Source organism: Otolemur garnettii, unplaced genomic scaffold, assembly GCF_000181295.1.
Source record: "Otolemur garnettii isolate 467f Iridium unplaced genomic scaffold, OtoGar3 scaffold00020, whole genome shotgun sequence".
NCBI lineage: Eukaryota > Metazoa > Chordata > Mammalia > Primates > Galagidae > Otolemur > Otolemur garnettii.
In genome coordinates this window covers 19,592,704-19,615,677 of record NW_003852415.1, presented here as the reverse complement: position 1 = coordinate 19,615,677, position 22,974 = coordinate 19,592,704, and the positions used below count along the sequence as shown (strand labels likewise).

The 22,974-nt window shown below is 41.0% G+C and overlaps 1 protein-coding gene across 4 annotated transcripts in view; it reads right to left on the bottom strand.

The window, feature by feature from the left end:
• Positions 1-11: 11 nt before the first annotated feature.
• The window catches only part of UNC79 (unc-79 homolog, NALCN channel complex subunit), a 249,721-nt gene continuing 226,758 nt past the window's right edge, over positions 12-22,974 (bottom strand). For 2 of the 4 annotated variants that reach the window (XM_023511544.1, XM_003787004.2), the window contains 7 exons: positions 19,261-19,350; positions 17,126-17,301; positions 16,047-16,233; positions 14,460-14,657; positions 12,284-12,361; positions 2,788-2,829; positions 12-1,200 (listed from right to left, as the gene is read on the bottom strand). In XM_023511544.1, coding sequence (XP_023367312.1) covers positions 1,000-1,200; positions 2,788-2,829; positions 12,284-12,361; positions 14,460-14,657; positions 16,047-16,233; positions 17,126-17,301; positions 19,261-19,350 — 972 coding nt within the window. In that variant the 3' untranslated portion in view covers positions 12-999. The remainder of the gene's footprint in view (positions 1,201-2,787; positions 2,830-12,283; positions 12,362-14,459; positions 14,658-16,046; positions 16,234-17,125; positions 17,302-19,260; positions 19,351-22,974) is intronic. The other 2 variants (XM_012803423.1, XM_023511543.1) reach the window with 2 other exon arrangements.

Below are 22,974 nucleotides of genomic sequence, written 5' to 3'. Positions count from 1 at the left end.
GCTCACAAAGATAATAAAAAATGCATTTAATAGCATGTCAATATACAGCTTACGTGTGTATTAAGTCTTCTGTTAGTCAGTGCATTACAGGGATAAAGAAGAGAAATTTCATTTGGAATGCACAGTCAAATACTAGGTATAGGTGCTGATAAATCTGGGTGCTTGTACGCTATTAAAATTCCGTTTTGTGAAACATCTCTCCAGGTGCAGTGCTCTGTGCCAGTGTGGGAGTCATCTGGTCCAGTAGGCAATCTACGGTTTTAAATTGAATTGTATACAAGTATTAATAAAAGGATAAAATTTATTATTCACAAACTAAAGTGGTTCTCATAAAGCTTACAAGAAAGTACAGCCTGGAACTAATGAGTTGAAAAACTAGCTTTAAAAATAATCAAACGTACTGGACAAGTTTTGGAAAATGATACTATAAAACAAAGAAAACAATTGGCACAGTTTGACCACCTAGTTTCTAAGTGCACTTTGTAATGTTTCCTTGCAAGCTGCCACTTTTCCCAGGAGAATGACAAAAAGCTTCAGTCAGGTGTCACTGGCTGATGGTGACGGTTTTGTTTTTGTTTTTTTATTATTGCATTGCCAAGAGTGGATTTTAAGAAAAAACACTACAAAGGTTTCAAAAACCCTATTTATTCTCTATCATCAAAAATAGCAACAGGGGGACTTATACAACTTTTCTGTGAGTACCCACCAGTCTATTTTTTTTTTCTTAAAAAAAATAGAAGTTAGTTAAAGAAAAATGATTTGGTTTTTAAAAAATAATGTAAGGAAACACTTAATCAGATAGCCCAAGGAGTCATCAGAAATATGTGTAGCAAGAAAGCTTCATTTTTGGCCCTCTCTGGCCTTTGCACGTCTTTTACTAAACTAGAAAGAGAATGTACAGTACCAATATGTTCCCCAACCTGCTTGGATCAAATTGTTTTGTTTTTAAACCCATTATTGCTAAACCAGAGTGTTGACACTGAGCGCCGAGGAGTCCACTCATAGAGGATAAAATTGAGAGGCGGCTTCCGAGGACTGGATTTCCACCTGGGCCATTTTGAACTGGGTGCACTGCAGCCACTTGCGGAGGGCCGCCAGGCCAGCAGCGCTCTGGCCGGAGCCGGGCAGCGTCCTTAGGCTGTGGTGGTTGACGTTGTTCTGAATAGCCTGGAGGCGAAGCTGGAGTCCCGCGGATAAGTGCTGTTAAGAGAGAGCGACGCGGTTTAGTTTTCTTTCTCCCTGGTTTTCATGGGTAACCCCGGGAGTGTGGGCCTGGGCTGCTTGCCTCTGCAGGCAGGACTTAGCTTGGCTCAAAGACTGGACTGAAAAAGGCAAACTCTCAAAACCCCTTAGGGCAGGGGGTCTGCACTGTTTCTAGAGTCACCCTGGCCCTAAGCCGGCTGCAACTGAGTCACTGCAGCATCTGGGCTGACATGTAAGCTTGGCCCCCAGAAGCCATCACCCTACGGGCCCAGTCAGGTGGTACAGTGCCCGGGCTCTATACCCTCCCTAGGCTCAAATCCTGACTCCACTGTGGGCAACTTTGAGAAGGCTTTTCATTCTGTGTTGGGTTTTCTGATGACAGTTACACTTACACAGCGGGGTTTGTCAGGACAAGTGAATGAACAGAGTGCTCAGAACAGAACTCCGCACGTAACGAGTGCTTATTGCTTATTACATTTCAATTACTCCTATAATCGCTCTGTTCTCATGCCAGTATTGTGAGGCAGTCAGGTTGAAAGCTTCTCCTCTATTCCCAACCTTCTTGCTGAGTTCTGTCGGCCTCCTCTTAGCATTCTGGGCGATGTAAAATCACCACAGATCACGATAAGCTGGGGAAGGAGTGGGAGAGACAATGTGGAATGCTTCAAGGTGGGAGTGCAAGCATCTCACTTCGCGGGGAAAGTCAATGCTGACAGTTTTTCAGCAGTGGCCACGGCCCCTGCAGTGACCACAGAGTACTAATGCTGTAATTAGGACCACAGCCTACGGTTAATCACTCAACAGTGTCTGGGTACCTCTTGCTTCCACTAGCATCCCTCCCCAACTCAGACAAGAACTCCAGCAAGAAAGTTCCATCTCCACCCCTTCTCCAACATTCCCAGTGCCGTAGACAGGACCAGTTTTGGATAGGTGGGTGGCTGGCTTTGCTCTCATGATGGCAAGCCCCAAGAACAGTGCTTGCTGGTCATGGAGTATGTTTGCCCTGCAATGACAAAGTGCCCCTCAGGAGAGGCCTGGGTTGGGAAGTACATTCGGTCAGGGTGTTTTCCTTCCAGGCTGTGGGGCCCTTCCCAAGTCACCCTTCCTATGGGCCCTACATCTCCTCATCTGTAAAATGAGAGATCAGGTTTTTTCTACCCCAATTCTGTCATTCATTTGATGCTATTCATTCTTAATAGAATTCTTCCTGTGTCAGAAAATCAATCTCAGTGGCCAGAAAGTACCACTGGATATGCCTGGGACCAGATCCCATGAGTTTCCTCCAAACACAGGGTAGTTTTTGGCCTGCATTCTAACCAGTGGACTTAACCTGCTGTAGATTCTGGGTTTCCCCTCTCTACCTGCATCCTTGTCAACTGTGAGCAGCAGGACGGTGACTCCTACACCCTCTGCCTGCAGGGCCCTTCCCCAGCCCACAGGGCCTCCTGCATTATCAGCCCTCTAAGGCCAGAAGCAGGTGGTTTTCATCCTTCTCCATAATAAGGGGACCATCAACAATGCCCGTGAACATTATGATCTTCTCTGGAGGAAAATGAGCTTCCAATCAGCCAGGGGGTGACTTACCTTGATATTTGACTGAATCATTGGCAACCACATAGGTATCAGCTGTGTGAAGAAAGACAGAATCCTTGTTATTACTGGTCTCCACCCCCCACCCCCCCACCCCACACACAAAAGCTTCGACTACTGCAAGGGAAACAGGCCATACTGAATCCCTTTCGCATCAAGCATGTGGGCCCCTGCAGAGCTACCTGCTATCAGCAAAATGTCTTTCTGAGGCCAACCCCGCTGAGCTGGTGGCATTTAGAGGTTAATAAGCACCCCATGAGTGCCTGAAACACACACTTTAGAGTAAATGACTGATTGTCTCTTGAAAGCTACCAACCATGGGAAATTAAATGTGTATTTATTTAATTAAATCCTTACTTTCTTGAAATAGAATTTCCTCTGCAGGAGCTTCAGAACTGAGTCTCCAAGTGGAATGGCAATGCAACTCTGTTTGCCCAGAGTCATTAGGGAAATTTCACTGGGCAATGGTCAGAGCACTTCAGTGATTGAAAAAGACACCCCTGAGGTTGCCTGGTCGTGACACGGAAGGTGAAATACAGCAAGATAGAGCCAGGTGTTTGTAGCATGTGGGTGTAAGTCCCTGCTGGGGTGATGTGGGCCTCTGCTGCCTCTCCGATGGGGCCCTTCCTTGGAGGTCATATGGTGCCCTGGCCCAAAGTTCTGCACAAACAGCTCCCTTCACTCTACTTGGGTCTCTCAGCTGCATTCAGTCCTTTAGGATAGAGGCAAATACTCATGGCCTTGTAAATCCAGAAGTTGGAGACAGAGTATGGCCATTCCCAAAGTCTATTCCACAGAATTCTAGTCTGGTGAGGTCTTAAAATGGTGGGAGGTGGGGGCAGTATAATCTAATATACTTGGAAATGCTAATTTCTTTATTTCGGTACCTCTCAGGTCTTTAACATGCTAATAATGCACATCAAGTTGTTTCACTCCATTTTCCTTCCAACTCTCTACTCTAATGAAGAAGTAGAGTTGCATGGATTGAATTGTGTCCCCTCAAAATGTATACTGTCATCCTTACTTGCACTGCCTCAGAATGTAACCTTACTTAGAAATGGGGTTGTGGAAGATGTAATTCGTTGAGATGGGGACATACTGGAGCAAGGTGGGCCCTTAATCCATAACTGGCATCCTCACATACAAGGTATCCCAAAAGTCTCCTGTAAAGTGGCCACACATAGGGAAAATGGGAAATTGTAGCTAAATGTATCTTTATTTCCAAATTACTAAATTTTACAAAGAGGTAGTCAACACGAAGAGAACATTTTATAAATATAAAATTTTGTAATGAATAGTTTGCAAATAAAGGCACATTTAGCTATAATTTCCTATTTTCCCTATGTCTGGTGACTTTATGGGTGACTTTTGGGACACCCTATTATAAGATAGGGGATTGGGACACAGGCATACACACAGGGGACACCATGTGAAAATGAAGGCAGAGACCTTTATGCCAAAGAACACCAAAGACTGCCAACAAACCCCTAGAAGCTGGGGGGAGGGGGGAGGAAGATGGAATAGACTCGCCCTCACAGCCTCAGAAGGAACCAGCTCTGTAGACGTCTGACCTCCAGAACTTTGGGAGAATAAATTTCTGTTGTTTAAGCCACCAGACAGTAATACTTTGTTAGAGCAGTCCCAGGAAACTAATACAGGGCATTGTGGATACAGAGAAATATGAGCAAGGCTCAGAGGTGCGAGGGAGCAGAGAGTTGAGGGGTGGGAGGAGTCACGTGAGGCTGAGGTGGGCGGTTCTTAGGAAAGGCTCAAGAAAAACGAGTGCAGAAAAGCAGAAGCCAGGTCCTCGCGTTAGCAGCACACAGATGACCCTGAGGCCAGAGTAGGGCATGTGGATTTTCTTCCAAATTCACTACCATTTCCAAAGGGGGAGTGCTATTCACTGTGAGCAGAACTGTGCTCCAGAAGGATCACCATGGCAGCAGTCTGCATGTTAGGGTGAGGAAGGCCGCAGAGAATGGAGGCAGGGGTCCAGTAGGAAGGCTGCCTCAGTGGCCTAGGTAAGACCAAGGACCGATGCTAGAGATGGATAGACAGACAACCTGGGAGGGTCTGAGGATGAGTTTGCTCTTCTGGGTGAGGGAAAGGTCAGAGAAGAAGCTGCAGCTTCTAGTCTGGGCGAAGTGACCAGAACCAGAGGAGACTTCTGGGATGAGGACAGCATCTACCTGGCCTCAGGTTCACAGTTAGCCATAGCCAGAGGCTGCTGGTCTCCCTGAATTCATGACCAGCTCTTAAAAAGCAACTTGGTGAAGTGATAAATTCTGTTTCTCTCTCTGTTTTTGTTCCCAACACTAAATCTGTCTGTGGTTTTACTTTGAACATTCTGTTGATGTGCACAATTAGCTCACTGGCTGTCTACTGATGTTTACTCCTAACGTTGCTCAGCATAGTGTTTAGGTCACAGCCAGCTAACACTCTGTCTCTACCATAAATATTATGTTTAGAGACAGGGATGTAATAAAACTAAAATTCACAATATTGGAAAATGCCGCCTTCTCCATGCCTCCTGCTGTGGGATTATAAAGTCGGTGTTGGTAAGGTGACTCTTACTGGAACTGGCTCATCTAGACATTCTGAATGAGAAAAAAATAACTAGTCTGTCTCCCACAACTATGCCTGCACAGCAAAATGCAAGCCCGGGAGGTCTAATGTCTACAAACTTGGTAAATCTTCAACTATTTAATATGGAAGTGGGAAACACCTGAACTAACTCCCTGTTAAGAATTTTGAGGGATTTGGGAAGGGAGCATTGAGAACACTGACCCTGGGTGAACAGACACTTTTCACTGGTCTAAGGGCCTGTGTGTGAGGTAAGCAAAGGGAACAGTTGGTTCGAAAAGGAGTATTGTTATTTCCCCCATAGATGTAACATGTGACCACATGATTCTAAAATATACTTGCAAGGACCTTCCGGTTTGTGATTTACAAATCACATGACAGAGACATCAGATTAAAGCTCATCATTATGGATAGCATTATATAACCCAGCAGTTATCCTACTTCAGGAATGCTAATTTGACTTATTTAATAACATCCATTTTAGTTCCCTTTAGCTAGTGGCTCCTACAAAGCTGTCAGTAAGAATTAGATGTAATTTATTTCAGGCTCTGTAATGTTATAATAGAATAAAGTTGGTTGGGCTTTTGTTTCTTTCCCCTGCTCTAGAAACAATATCCAGAAAACTGAAGGACATTTTAAAACATAGGTTATTTTTCATCAAAATAAAAGGGATAGCCTTCCTCTCATCTTGGTTTATGCTACAGAATAAATGGAACTTCCTGTTCGGTTGGAGTATGTTCATCTCACCCCTGCCTGTTCCAGCTGTCAAAATTAAAATCAGTGGGGGAAATTTTCTCTTTTTAGCCAAGATGGAATAACAAAGATCAGATTTACCCTCCTGCCAGGAACAATGGAAAATCCAGACAAACTGTATGCAGCAATGATTTTCAGCTACTGCACATCAGTTGTGCAGGACAGAGATTACTGATGAGCCCTACGATTATTCTAGCTCACTGCCTAGAGAGAGTTTTCAGGCAGTGGCACAGGGAAGAGGCACCAGATGGAACCCAGCGGTCTTCCTGAGTTGAGGAGATGTAGCTAGGAGTCCAAGGAGGCCAAGGTGGCTAGAGTTTGCAAGGTAGAACTTTCCCTGGACAGGAGAAAACTGCAGACAGAGAGCTCCAAAGACCTGCATGGGGTTTCCCTTGAGTCTTCAGCTGAATACTGACTACACATAGGTAAAACAGAATAAAACCAAACAAAACTATCCAACATTGAAGAAGAAAAAGTTTAAAATATTAGAAGGAAAGTCCTCGGTGATCACATAGAATCAAGAATAATTTATATTCCTACTCGTCAGAGTGAAAAGATCTTGTAATTCATAGAATACCAGAGAATATTCCTAAGGATGGTGGTATAGTGGTAGTAGTAATATTAACCCTAGAAAAATGGTGCTCCAATCCCCTAAACAAAGCTTAAAGGTTAACTTCAAAAGGACAAAAATATTTGTAAGTAGTATAACTATGTTACAAAATATAACTCAAGAATATTGATATGAGCACCAAAATAGCACCCAAGAAAGTCAGATTCATGATATCTAGAATCCAATAAAAAGCTACCAAGATGCAAAGAGGCAGAAAAATAAGACCTATAAATGAGGAGAAAAAAATCAATTAATAGGGAAAAAAGGATACAGGTAATAGAATTAGGACTAATTAGAACAAGGACATTAAGGCAGTTATTATAACTATATTAAATATTATCAACAAGGTGAAAGAAAGATTGAGCATGTTGAGTAGAGGCACTGAAAAATATGTTCTAAGAAACAAGGGATGATACTTCTCCAAATCTAATGAAAACTATAAATCCAAAGATCCAAGAAGCTCACCAAATCCAAGCACAAGAAATAGGATGAAAACTGTATCAGGGCATATCATCATCAAATTGGCTATCAACATGGCAAAGACAAAACCTTCAAAGAAGCCAGAGAAAAAGACAGCTTAGATACAGATGGGAAAAGATAGGATGACAGAGATTTCTTGTTGGAAACAATGTAAGCGAAAAGACAAGGGAGAAGCAACGTCTTCACATTACTGGGGAAAAAATAAGAAGAGAGAAAAAAAAAAAAAACCCCACCCAAATTGTCGATCTAGAATTCAATACCCAGTGAAATTATCTTTCAAAAATGAAGGAAAAATAAGGTCCTCCTGAAACATAAAAGCTAGAACAATCACCCGCCAGCCAACACAGGAAATGTTAAACTCCTTTAGGTAGAAAGAAGAAAAGATAACAGATGGAAGTTTCAAGATCTAGAATGGAATGAAGAGCAGGAAAATAGCAAATAGAAATATGGCAATACTAGCAAATATAAATGAATATAACACATTTAAAATCTAAGAGATAATTGACTACTTAAAGCAAAAATAGTAATGCTATATGGTTGGCTTTATAACAGGAGTATCCAACCTTTTGTTTTTTTTTCTGGCACACATTAGAAGAACAATCGCTGCCTTGAACCACACATTAAATATACCAACACTAATGAAAGCTGATTAGAAAAAAAAAAGTTCGTGCACACTTTTTGTGATATTGACACCACAGATAAGCAAAAGAAAGTTCTCACAATTTAGCATGCAGCCCACAGGCTGGAGGTTGGTCACCCCTGTTTTGTAATACATAGAGAAGTATATCTGGCACGGTGGCTCATGCCTGTAAATCCTAGCTCTTTGGGAAGTCAACACAGGAGGATTACTTGAGGCCAGGAGTTTGAGACCAACCTGTGTAGAAACCAACAACAAAAAAAATTAGTCTGGCATGGTGGCAAGAACTTGTAGTGTCCCAGCTACTGAGGAGGCTGAGGCAGGAGGATCATGTAAGCCCAAGAGTTTGAGGCTGCAGTGAGCAATGATCATGCCACTGCAATTCAGCCTGGACAACAGAGGAAGACGTCATCTCAAAAAAAAAAAAAAAAAATAGTTAGCAAATTGAATTCAGCAAGATAGAAAAAGGATCATACATGGCCAATATGATTTATCTCAGGAATAGTGGTTGGTTTAACGGTCAAAAATTAATGGAACTCACCATATTAAAAGTCAAAAAAGAAAAGTCATATGACTACCTCAATGGGTACAGAATAAACATTTGAAAATTCAACATCTATTCCCGACAAAAATTCCTAGCAAATTAGGAATAGAAGAGAGCCCTATTCAATCTGATAAAGGTTACCTGTGGAAAACTAACAGTTAACCCTTACATTTAACGGTGAAAGACTGAATGCTTTCTTCCTAGGATCAGGAATAAAGCAGTTTCCTGCTCTCACCGTTTCTGTTTAACTTGTACTGGAAGATCTATCCAGAACAATGAAATAAGAAAAGGAAACAAAAGGCACAAAGATTGAAAAGGAGCAGATAAAAATGGCCTTATTTGCACATGACATGATTATCCATATAGATGAAGTCAACAAAAAAGCTACTTAGAATGAATAAATAAGTTTAGTAAGTAGCAGGGTAGGGCTTGGCACCCGTAGCTCAGTGGCTAGAGTGCCAGCCACATACGCCAAGGTAGGAGCGTTCGAACCTGGCCCAGGCCTGCTAAACAGAAATGACAAAAGCAACAAAAGAATAGCTGGGCATTGTGGCAGGTGCCTGTAGTCCTAGCTACTTGGGAGGCTGAGGCAAAAGAATGGCTTAAGCCCAATAATTTGAGGGTGCTGTGAACTGTGATGCCACAGCACTCTACCGAGGGTGACAAAGTGAGACTCTGTCTCAAAATAAATAAAATAAGTTGCAGGGTAAAAGATTAATACAAAAAGCAGTTGTATTCCTAAATATTATTAATGACCAATCAGAAATATAAATGTAAAAAACATACCATTTACAATAGCATGAAAATATGATACTCTCAGGAATAAACACATAATTGCACTGGGCTTAAACACGGAAAACCACAAAATATTGCTGAGAAAATTCAAAGGAGATGTAAATACATAGAAAGATCTATTATATTCATCAATCAGAACATTCAGTATCATTAAGATCTCAATTCTCCCTACAATGATTTATAGATTCAATGCAATCTCAATAAAATTCTTAGTAACCTTTTTGTAGAAATTGGCAATCTGATTTTTAAAATTTATCTAGAAATACAAAAGACTTAGAATAGATAAAGCATCTTCAAAAAAGATGAATGAATTAATGAGACTAACGTGACCTGATTTCAAGGCATATTATAAAGCTATAGTAATCTAGACAGTGTGGTGTAAAGCTAGGCAAAGAGACCAATGAAAACAGAATGAGAATTCAGAAATAGAACTGTACATATAGGGCCAATTGATTTTTGATAAAAGTGCAAAGGTAATTTGAAGGAGAAAGGATAGTATTTTTAACAACAATGCTGGAGTAACTGGATATCCATACCTCATGCCATATACAAAGTTAACTCAAAATGGATTACGGACATAAACTAATACCCAGATGAACATAGAAAATATAGGTAGCACCTAAAATAAAGCAAAAAGCAAACTATGAGCTTGGATTAGGCACAGATTTTTTTGTTTAAGAAACAACGTCTTACTATAATGTCCAGGCTGATTTTGAACTCCTAGATGCAAGCAATCCTCCCACCTTAGCCTCCCAAGAGTAGCTGGGACTACAGTCATGTGCTGCCATGCCCAGCTCAGGGAAAGAGATTTTAAAAATACAAGATCAAAAATATGATCTGTAAAGAAAAATTTTGGTAAACAGTACTTCATCAAAATTAAGAATTTTTTCCCTTCACAAGACTCCCTGAAAACAATGAAAAGACAAACCACAGAGAAAATTTTTGCAAGTCACATATCTGATAAAGGACTTGTATCTCAAAATCCAACAATCAGGGAAAAATACACAACCCAATAAAAAAATTGGCAAATAATTTTATCAGACATTTCACCAACCAGATACATAACCACATGAAAAGATGTTAAATAACCACATGAAAAGATGTTTAACATCATTTGCAAACAGAAAAACTAAAACCATAACAAGATACCCATATACAACTCAGAATAATTAATGTTAAATACTGACTATATCAAGTGTTGACAAGGACATGGAAGAACTAGAGCACTCACATTCTGCTAGTGTGGGTGCAACAGTGTACAATCACTTTGGAAATAGTCAGCCAATTTTTTTAAAAGGTAAATAGGTATATACAGCCCAGACACTCCACTCCTAGGTATTCATTCAATCAACATACATGAAAATATATATGTATACAAAGAGTTCTTCACGAATATTCATAGTTGTTTTATTTGTAATAGCTCCAAACGGGAAACACCCCAGATGTCCATCAATTGATGAATGGATAAATAAAATGTGGTAATATTCATACAACAGAATATGAGTCAGAAACAAAAAGCAATGGTCTACTGATAACATCCAACAACATACTCCCAATATCAGTATTACGAGTGAAACAAGGCAAATAAAAACAAACAGTGTATAAATCCGGTTGTAGAAAATTCTGGAAAGTGCAAACTAATAGGGACAGAAAGCAGTAGTTGCCTGGGGACAGGGAGATGGACACAGGAAAAGGTGTAATAGAAGGATTATAAATACATACAAGAACACTTCTAGAAGTAATGAATATATTCATTTATCTTGATTGTGGTGATGGTTTCATGGGTATAAGTCAAGACTTAATCAAACTCTACATTTTAAATATGTATAGTTTACCATATGTAAATTGTCAATAAAGCTATAAAAAATAAAATCATGTATGATCATCCAATTGTCAGTCCAAAATTCTTCTCACAGTGTCAACTTTTGCTCTATTAAGCTAAATATGATCTATCTGTCTCATTTGAAAGAATGAGCTTGCCCTGTTCCGGTAACAGCCAAGTCTTCCCTGAAAATGGTCGCTCTTCTTCGGCATAGTATGAGTTAACATGACAAATGTCCTTTATGGAAGAGTGGAGTTAAGAAGGAGTGAAATATTAGGTTATAAGGTTTCAAACTGATACACTCTGGTGGTGGCAGGGCAGGTGACGATGGTCAGGATGATAGAATATACAATGAAAGATAAAGAAGGAAGGGGTACAAGAAGAGGAAAGAGGCAAAGAACTCTGATGATAAGAAAGAAAGTGGGAAAAGGGGAGAAAGATAAAGGGAGTGAGAAGCCAAGTTCTGTTCTAGTCTTTTCTTTCTTTTTTTCAAGACAGAGCCTCAAGCTGTCCCCCTGGGTAGAGTGCTGTGGCATCACAGCTCACAACAACCTCCAACTTCTGGGCTCTAGCAAGTCTCCTGCCTCAGCCTCCCAAGTAGCTGGGACCGCAGGCGCCTGCCACAACGCCCAGCTATTTTTTTCTTTTTTTTTTTTTTTTGGTTGCAGCCGTCATTACTGTTTGGCAGGCCCGGGCTGGATTCGAACCCGCCACCTTAGGGGGGTCTTATCATACTTTTCTCTTGCTGATGTCCCTGGGCAGATGACAAATGCTTGAATGACTTTTATACGCTATACAATGATTTTAAATAATATTATTTGGAAGTAAATTAATTTACCTTAGAGAAAAGTGCCAGATACTAAATCAAACAGACTATGTTCCTTTGCTTTTCTGGGTATCTTTTGCAAGGTGAGGTACCACCAATTGATTTTAAATTGCACACTATAACTTTATGGACACTCTGTATACTATTGGGTCATTTTCACAACAGTGTTCCCAGGAATATTTTAATTACTTGAGTTACATTCTATCACGGTCTGACATATTTAATCCAGGTAGAGTTGGTCACAGTGGGAGAGTAAGAGCAAAATTAACAGAATAACCATTTGGTAAAAGGTTGTCATGGGAGCCTGAATCCTCCATCCCCAACTCTGAATGTTAAGGCTGAATCAGTTTATTTTCCTCTTTACAAAGTACATTCAAAATAAATCCACATTTATTTTGAGCAGTAAGAAATGGTCGATAAAAATCATAAGATTTTCCTACCTTGACAAAAATGGTTGAATTGCATTCTTGCAATGCCTCCATTAAACTAATCACATGGAGACACACCATTTCTACCATCTGAAACAACAAACATGAAGGTCAACTCCAATGTCAATGATACGGAAATCCTGCAAAACAGCCATCACGCAAGACTGACGTCCAGCACCCATGAGGTGTTTCTGCATAGTGACCCATAGGGAGTGGTGTTCATTCACCTCTAAAACTTCAAATCAGAGAAAGAACTTTAGAAAGCTCTAGAGGTTTTGTAACTGTCACGCCTTCCTCCCTCGAGTCTGGGCTGCCGAAGGAACTCAGCCATTGATCTCGCTAATCTGCACTGTGACTCACACCAGAGGATAAATGGCTTCTGTTCCTGCATTTTCAACTATCGAACTACTTGGGCTTAGGTTCTTTTCTCCGTCCACAGTTTCTTCAGGGGCAGTGGCTGTTTAAATTATTACAGATCTGCCTCTGAGGCTTTATTTCTGTGGAACAAACTAGCCCCACTATGACACTCTAAAAGTCCAGTAGAGATAATATCCCTCATGGGAAATTCCTGAGGCTGAATATTAAACACTGGAGGGGGGTTGCCATCAGACAGGCTCATCAGGTTTAACACAATTTTCAGAATAAAATTAATGCAAATTCACTGGTAACATCATTTGTACCAAATTCATTTGTAATATCTGACTATCAAGAGTGACTTTGAGAAGTATTACTGGTATCAAAAAACTAATGATGCGAGAAGGAATTTTAATCTCTTGCGTTAAGTTTATGGTACCACAATTGTCTGTAAAATAACAGAATAGGATCCTTGATCTCTAAATTTTTCTTTAGTCCTGGAATCTGTGACCCTATAAATGCAATTATTTCCATGCCAGTCAGCACTATTTACAAACCCTAAAATTTTCATGTAAGTTTCCTTTCAATTGAACTAAAACATCTCTCTACATATAAAATTGCCTTATAACATCTGCTTCTCTAAAGAAAAGAAAGTGTTTCCCCAAAGGAAATACACAGGGAGGCCATAAAGTGCGTGTAAAATTGCCCACGAACTCTGTGGCCACCCTGTATAATCCCTTTTCCAATTAGAACTAAAAGAGAATATTTCTTAGACTAATATTCAATCAATTAGAAAACCATTTCCTGAATGCCTTTCACGGACAGTGCAGTGCTGGGTATCTGGGCATAGTGGAATCATATTACAGTGTTCTCCAAGCTCTCTTGCTGCTCACGGACAGGAGCTTGGCGAGACCTCTGATGGTGGCCCCACAATGGAGACCCTAACTGCAGCTCTCCCACCTGAGAACCCCCTCTAAGACCCCCACCTTCCTTGTAAATGTCTTCCATACTCCCTCTAATCTTGACTCTGTGAAGAATAATCCCAACTTGTTCAATGAAGGGGGCTCAGGCTGATACACACCCTCCAATAAGGCTTGGATCAACCCCTCTGTTGGTGAGCCAGCTACATTAAAATGGGACAGGATTTCAAGATTGGGGAGCTTGGGCCAATCAAAAAGGTGAGGCACTCTTCAGGCTGTGAGCCCTGAGTGGAAGGAATAGCTATGGTCAGACTGCTTTTAAACTACCTTAACTAATGAGCTAAGTGACTAAAGTTATTGCCAAATTGCTTTGGAATCCAAAGATAATGGGAATCTCATTCCTAAAGCTCTGACTTTATAGCATGGAAACAGCACTTAAAGGTAGAAATTTCACATAAAATTCATCTGGCTTTAGGCAGAAAAAGTAAAAATTGTTTTTACTAAATTGTTTTGCTTTTTTGGGTTTTTTTTTTTTGAGGTTTTTATTATATGTATGAGGTACAGCATAATGTTTTGATATGTTTATACAACGTGGAATGGCCAATTTGAGCTATTTAACATATGTGTTACCTCATATCATTTTTGTGTAATGAGAACACTTAAAATCTACTTTCAGCAATTTTCAAGTATTTAATACATTGTGATTAACTGTAGCCAGTATGACATACACTAGATCTCTTCGTTGTTAATGAAAACTCTTCTGCAAGTAGAACGTCCAGTTTATAACTTAACAAATCTCTGATCCACTGACACTCTTACAACTGAGATCTGTAAGAACAGGTGGCATGAGGACTAGGAGTGGTCTAGACACTTTGAGATTCCGTCCCAGAGGGGAATCTTCTCCACGAACTCACCACTTTGTTGTGGGCCATTAGCTGAAGGATGCTGGGTGTCACCCTACTCCAAAACTCTAATGCTGTCAGTATGGCCGTGAAGCTGAACTCGTTCTGATTTTGGACATTTGTAGCTACAGCACTTTGCTCACAATACACTGTCCAGAGCTGAGCAAAGACGAATGCATGGAAGAGAGAGCACATATGCAGCACAGAGGTCTGAAAGGGAAGAAGACAGTGTCACTGCACCCTTGTGGGCTGTGGCCCTCCACAGAGCCCGCCCCACATGGCTTTGGCCTCGCCAGGGAGCACAGCCAAAGCACGAAGGAGTCATCTCACAGTCACAAACTCGTGATTCATCACCTTGAAACAATCGCTCTGCACTCAGTCAGCGGGAGCGTGCTCAGAGAACAAAGCATCTTCTTGAAAAGAGGACACCTTAATTTGGAGAATAAATCTGCCCACCCTCTCGCCCTTTAATGAAAACGACATCCCCATCCCTAAACTATATTAGGGAGAATAATTTTGTACCATAAAAATGGAGATAACTGTAGCCTCTTCAAAGTGTTAAGTCAGGGATAAATGGACACACTGCCTCGTCCTTACCAATGGCCACAGAGACAGTACTCCTAGTAGCGGCACATATTGAGTGAGCAATATGGCCAGGACATGCTGAAGACTTTTCATAGATCACCTCCGCAATCCTCAAATTGTTCCCTCATCTGTTCTACAGATGAAAACCTAAAGCTCAGAGCACTTAAATAACTTTGTCAAGTTCACAAAATTACAAGTACTGTAGTTAGGAATCAAACACAGATCCGGGTTGAAACAGTGGTAACTGCCCAATTCCTTTCACAAACATCATGCAGTTCATTCAGACAGAGGCTCTATTTTATCACACAGCCCACACAGTCACCTGGCCTTGGCCTAAATCGCAGCTGTCCCCAAACCCACTGTGACCTCCCGGTATTTGCCTAAGCTCTGGGAAGGGCCCTTGGTTCCTTGGAGCTGATCAGTATCAAGGTGTCAGTTTCCTTGCAGAGGCTCAGGACTGATGCCGGCCTTGGGTTCACTTTATTCCCTTAAGCACATCATCTTGTCTCTATAATTTACAAAGTTCCACTGGGTAGGTGAGTCCGGCCTATACTTTAGTGAGTTCCCAACTGGCCTTCTTATTTTCATTTTGTATCTTTATGTATCTCCAGAGACTTGAGTGAAAAAGACAGCCCAGGAAAAATGAGATAGAGAATAAATTTTCCTCCGTTTTGTCTTTGGGCCTAAAAACTGATCACGGAATTTTGATTATATTACTAGCCTTCTATTTCTTTTCATTATTTTGAGATAGAAATGCCTAGGAAGCCAACTCTTCCTGGCCTCCATCATTTATCTTCATGAAAGTAAGCTGAAAAACAATTTAGGGGGAGAAAAAGATAGTCTGGGAATTTAAACAACTTTAAATGAGGCATTAGCACAAAGTTGCTTTCCTAACATCCACAGGAGGGCAAGTGATAAGATGCATTTTCTTCTCCGAAGAAACAAAATTGGCCGATAAGGGTTTCCATTAGCAATTTTGATGCATATGGTCTTAATCTTGCAGAAATCACTTACCTTTGATTGCTCTGGAAATCCAATCAGGATAACAATAAGATGGTCTGCAATATGAGAACCTGCGTCTAGAGGTATGGGTAGGCAGGGAGAGGAGGCATTTGGACACACTGCATTATGAGTGAGGGATCCCAGAAGCAGCCATGACAACAGACGGATGTGGGAGACACACTCGATGAATTCTTTAGGTCTGTTAGAGAAGAAGGAAGTGATAAAGATGACTTTTATGCTTTCTGTTTCGTTGGGTACACGACCAATGCTTACTGAAGGAAGGGATTAAAAGTGTGGTTTTGCAGACAATGACATAAAATAAAACACCAAGGCAATAGAGTGTCAACCGAATGATGTATCTGTTTTCCTTGCTTCCTACTCTAATCCTGGATCTTAGCTTCTTGAGCAAAGAGCAGCCTTTGGTGACACAGGATTAAACAGCATTCTTCCCCTAACCTGGCTGCCTCTCTGACTAGCTTTTTGTTCTAAACTCTTTCCTTACCTGGCATTAGAATGTTCTCTGACATCCCCCATTCGAGGAGAAGGAAGGGAGAAGGAGACATAGCATAGCTGCCGGTTTTCCTGCTCCCCAGTCATTGTCTCCTGTCCCCCACCTTTTCCATACCCAGGAAGGCCAACTATGCCAAAGGGTGGGGCTCAGGCCTGCCCTGAGTTCCCAAGTGAACAAGCCCACACATACTTCTCTCTTTTTCTATTTCACCCCTGCTACAGCTTGTGTTCCAGCTACAAACTAAGCTGCTTGAAGACGGGTGGTGTAAGTGCTCAGTATATACCTACCAATGTATTCGAACAGTTAAACAGTTCTAAGCTCCAAGTTTTCATCATCCACCAGGATGACTGAGGGTTTCACAGGAGGGCAAGTTTGTTTTACCTGCGGCATGTCACAGAGTGCTCTGGGGGAGCAAGAACCTTAGAAATCAAGATGGGCCTTGATTTCCATCTTCCTAAAACAAATCATATTCCACTCTCATCCATCATCAATGTACTCATTAGGTCTAGCTGAGCCCCAGGAAGTTCAAGGACGTCTTCTGCCTCGTTTAACCTCATTTCTGGAATAAGAAGGGTCTTACCCTTGCTGCATTGCAGAAGGGGGATGATAGAGCCAGGGCAGGTATCGGATCACAGCTTTGTTATCTCTGTGGTTGCCTCGTGAGATTTCCATGGCTGCAATCTGAGCCAGCCCGACTTTGAGGTGTCCACCAAACGTATCTTCATGCAGAGGCTGGGAACATGTCTTCATGTGGCTCTGCAAAACCAAATGGCACTTTGAAACTTTGGAAGACGCCAGGAAACCTTCCAGGCTACTGGAGAAAATAATCAGGTTGTCATTTCCACCCCTCCTATCACCATTCCAAGCACACAATCTGCTTAAACTTCTTCAGTGGCTTCCCATTGTTCTTAGGTTACAGGGTGGGGTGGTCCCTAGCATGGCCTACAATGCCAAGAATTATCTAGTTGCTGCCAACCTCCGTATCTTACCCCTTCATCCCACAGCACCAGCCTCACTGGCTCTCTGTGGCCCCTTACACCACTGTTTCTCTGTCTGAAATAACTGTTCTTGCCTCTCTGTCTAATCATTCAGATTTCAGCTTAATTGTCACTTCCTACAGAAAGCTTTCCCTGACCTCCCTGGCTAGGTTCATACTGCTGTCTACCTCTTCTTTAGAGCAATCGTGAGATATATTTTTTCTCTAGTTTGTTTGAAATGTTCATTAAATTTGGCCTCCACTACCACGCTCTAAATTAAACGAGGGCAGCCACTACGTCTGTTTATGCTCATCACAGCTTCCCCATTGCCTGCAATAGTACCAGGGACATTACTGGAAGGGAAATATTTTTGGAAGTAGTTTTAGAAAGATTTCTTTGTTCAGGGAGGATTAGTGAGAAGAGCACAGAACTAGGAAATCAGACCTAGGTTTTAGACTGAGTTCTGTCCTAGTTAGTCACATGGCCTTGGATAAGCCACCTGCCACTTCCTAATATGTAAAATCGGAGGATTAGATTATGTCTGGAGTTCCCAATCTTTTGATCATCATGGATTCTTCTTACTACTTTTTGACAGTGCCTGCAAAACAAGCCGAAAATGTTTAGATAACAATTGTTTCCTCTTCTCATACATTAAAGTCATTTAAGTGTATGTTGGCAACCAGATTTGGCAATTTACCAGCATATAAGCAAATAAAAGGGGAGCTCATTTAGAAATGGCTGGGTTTAGATACTGCAAGACATGATTAGTATAAATGTTGATTCTACTTTCCACCTAAAAACACTTTGATCATCTGAGCACAGTCTGGAAACATTTCAGGGATGAAACCATCATATTCTCAACTGATGAACCTCTGGGCTCACCAGGTTTCTGTTTATCGAGAAGGAATCATTTAGTGCTAGACTGCAATCTGGCGGTCTCCTGGACCACGTTTGGATTCTCTTCTACCCTCTGTCCACGGCCTTGCTCAAATTTCTCAAACTATTAATGTTTTAGCTCCCTCGCTGAATAACGGCAAGGGAATGAACCTGCATCAGCAATTCATTCCATCCTGCAAAACAATCAATACACTCAGCGACTTCCCTGGAATTTCGTCCATAAGCAAATTAAATTTTTTTCTATCCCCTTTTAATTATTTTCTTAAAGAAGACAGCGCCAGGGCAGATAAAAATAAATGGTTATGTCTACACAATGTGGTACAGTTTAGGAAAGTCTCTTCACATACATTATTTTATATCAAACCTTGTAATAGGCAAGGTGAGTGGGATAAAACTTGTTCTTCAAATGGGGAAACCGAGGCGTAAAGTAGATAATGAAATTCTGCTACGTGTGTAGTGAGGTGAAAAGAGAAGGACCTGGAGTCACGACAGTCTTAGGTTCAACCTTGACTTTATCACTTAGTAGCAGTGCGATCTGGAGCAAAGTGCTGCACTATCCCTTAGTGTCTACATTTGTAAAATGTGGATTCTTAATAAGGGCATTTGGAGAACTGAACAAATGGCAAAAGGAAAACTATGCATGTAGCTGGTGCCACGGGAGTGTCCTTTCCTTTCTTCTTTCTCTCCTTTCAAAGGCAAATCCTGGTTCTTTAGATTCCCCAAGATATGGGCTCATTCAGTAGTATCCCAACTGCCACCCACATTCCCCCGTGGTCTGCTTCCTTCTCTAAAACGGCGGTGCTTTGAGAACGAACAGAAGAGCAGATGGAAGCCATCCTACCTTCAGTTTGGTCAGCGTGTGCATGTCGGCCATGAAATCCAGCACTTCGCTGATGTATTGCCGTACACACTCCATTGCCGCAGTCCCACACTGAAACCAAAGGACACAGCTGGGTCACAGCTTCATCTTGACTCTGTCTGCAATGATTGTCTCGCTCTGGCTTCATGCTGCTTACTAATGAGTTGTTTCGTTCTCTGAATTTCTCTGACTCACTCCATTACTCTCAGCACTGTGGTCGTCTGCCCACCGAGTGGACAAAACCTGATAGAAACAGGGTGAAATGCTTCTACCCACTGGATAACTGAACTGACTTTTGTTTGCTTGTTTTTAAACTGGTTTATATTCAAAGATTCAGCCAATATAATGCTATTAGTATGAGCCTCTATGACAGGAATTGCCCCAAAACTACAATAGCGCATTTATCACTCTAGGGAGGTCTTAGATACACATAAAATATATGCCACCAAATTCTACCACTGGAGTCTTGAATCTTTTTCTATCAAAGAAGTATAGAAACAGAGATTGTGTTTGTTGAAAGAGTAAAAAGTTCTCATTCAAGTCAAGTCACATGCAAATTAACTTCTGCTACATAGCAGGTACACTATTAAATACATCCATGTATCACTGTCACGTTCTTGCTAGGCGTAAATAAAAGAAAGAAATGAAACGGTCGTCTTCCCTACATACGACAAGTGTGTCTGGGGAGATCTGAAGGAAAAGCAAGCAAGCTTGTGTTTTGGGTTATCAAGTGGCCTGAACCTGCTCTCTCGGGGCAATGCAGCAAATTTAGGATTATAAGCAGAGCTAAGGAAAATGAACAGGCTGCTACATCAAAGCTGTATGAGAGAACCCCCACATCAGGCTGGACGGAATGTGCATCAAAAGCAGGCAGTCTTTGAAGCCGCATGAATACTATGCAAAAGGCCATTCTTGGCTTTCTTTAGGACAATCTGGAACATTACATACTTAACTAGCTCACCCAGTGGCTCTCATTTTCCCATATTCATGTAAATCTGCACAGCACTGAACTATATCACCTTCTCTCTCTTCTAGAATGTTACGCTTGTCAGTTCTTCTGACAGGATAACAAACAGTAAAATAAGGTCACTGGCATTCTGTCAGAGTGTTTCCCAAGCATTTCGTACGTTCTAAGGTTTTCTTCTTTTAATTTAAATCAAGTGAAGGAATTATAAAAGGTTATTGTGTTCCTGCTTTTGAAATATTAATCCTTCAGTGCAAGAGAAGATTTCTCCCCCTTCCCCCCGATTTATTCCATTTTCTCTGACCTTTCACACGTCATGCAAATAGGAGCAGAGACTCTGTTCGTAAATTTCTTGAAAGGGATCTGCGGCTTTCATAGGCAGTATCTCATATCATTTCAACTAGGCAAATGTCACCGAAAATAATTACTGGGAGCATTATTCAATATTTGTCTTTTAAGTTTGAATCTCAAAAAATCAGAGCAAAGAATTTACTATTACCTTGTTACTTCTGTCCTAGAGACAGAAAATACATCAAATAAGAGCCTTAAAATCCCCTTCTTGATCAGAAGCTTAGTGAGCCATCTATACTTATGGAACAAAATATGTAATTTCCAACTTTCCAATCCTCTTCCTTTCTTTCTGTTTTTCTTTTTATTTGGCAAAGCATAAGTGTAACCTCAGATGCATGTTGTTGTTTTTTTTAAGGAGTCAAACCCTATTTGTTTTAGACGGCATATATTTATTTCAATATGAAAGCAAATGATAAAGGAGTTGAAATCTTATTCCAACTTCAAACACATGAAGTAAAGCAAATCATATCCAACTCTTCCTCGGAAAAATTATATCTAATTTTTTTTTTTTTTTTGTAACAGAGTCTCTCTCTGTTGCCCCAGGTAGATAGAGTGTACTGGCATGGTCATAGCTCACTGCAACCTAAAACCTCTGGGTTCAAGCTATCCTCTTGCCTCAGCCTTCCTCTACAGCAGTGGTTCTCAACTTTCCTAATGCCGTGGCCCTTTATTACAGTTCCTATGGGTCATGACCCACAGGTTGAGAACCGCTGCTCTCCAGGCACCTGCCACAATACCCAGCTAGTTTTTCTATTTTTAGTAGCGATGGGGTCTCGCTCTTACTCAGGCAGGTCTAGAACTCCTGAGCTCAAGCAATCCACTGTCTTGGACTCCTGGAGTGCTAGGATTATACCCGTGAGCCACCATGCTCAGTCCCATATCTGATTTTAAAGCTACAATTGTGCAGTCATAAAAGTAACACATGTTCAATGTAGAAAATACAAATTACTAAAAAGAAAAATTAAAATTATCATAATCCTAATTCCTGTCTTCCACCTCTGGGAGGAAGTGGAAGACCACTGTTAATATTTTCCCTCAAGTTTTTTTTTTTTTTAATGCATGCAACATACACGCGAACATATAATTTTTATAAGATTGAGATAACTTTTTTCTAATCTGCTTTTTAATTAAATCCATCATGGGCATTTTTCAATATGTTAAATATTCTTTGAAACCTTGATTTGGGATGCCAGGAGTGGTGGCTCATGCCTGTAATCCTAGCTCTTGGGAGGCCAAGGGGGGGAATGGATTGCCTGAACTCATGGGTTTGAGACCAGCCTGAGCCATAGCGAGACCTTGTCTTTAAAAATAGCCAGGTGTTGTGGTGGGCACCTGTAGTCCCAGCTACTCGGGAGGCTGAGGCAAGAGAATCACTTGAGCCCCAGAGTTTGAAGTTGCTGTGAACTGTGATTCCAAGGCACTCTACTGAGGGTGACAAAGTAAGACTGTCTCAAAAAAAAAAAAAAAAAAAAAGAAAACTTGATTTGGTAGCCACGTAATAGTCTACCTTATGGATGCATCCCAATGTTGGTGGACATCTGTTTCCATACTTATGCTATTTTAAATGATGCTTTAACAAATATACATTTATTTTCCTGAATATATGCCTAAAAGAAGATTGTGAAACTGCACTATAGCAAATGCAGTTGGCTGCACTTGGTAATCGCTGGCTTTACTACCACTCATAGTTTTTTTTTTTTTTTTTTTTTTTTTTTTTTGAAGACAGGGTCTCAGTCTGATATCCAGCTAGAGTATGGTGGCATCATCATAGCTCACCACAGCCTCCAACTCCTGGCTCAAGTGATCCTCCGGCTCAGCCTCTCAAGTAGCTAGGACTATAGGCACATGCCACCATGTCCAGCCAATATTTTTGTCTTACTATTGCCCAGGGTGGTCTCAAATTGGAAGGTCTCAAATATGGAAGGCCCCTGCCTTCTGTAGTTCTGGGGTTACAAGTATAAGCCACCATGCCTAGCCCATCAGTAGCTTATAAGAACGCTTGTTTCACTTTACCATCAATAAGTTTAATCACCTAGAAAAATCTGCTGGGGGAGGGAGAAATAAGAGGCATTGGCCAAAGGGTACAAAAGTTTCAATTACGCAAAAAATGAGTAAGTCCTAGAGAACTGTGCAGCAGAGTGCCTGAAGTTAGCAATATGTTAGCAATACTACATGACATACTTGAAAAATTTGCTAGGAGGGTAGATTCTATGTAAAATGTTCTAATTGTGAACTACAATGACCAATAAACACAGAGGATAGGAGGAACCTTTGGAGATGGTAGATATACTCATGGCATAAATTATGGTGATGGTTTTATGGTAATATACTCATCTCCAAATTCATCACATACATTAATGATATACAGCTTTCTGTATGTC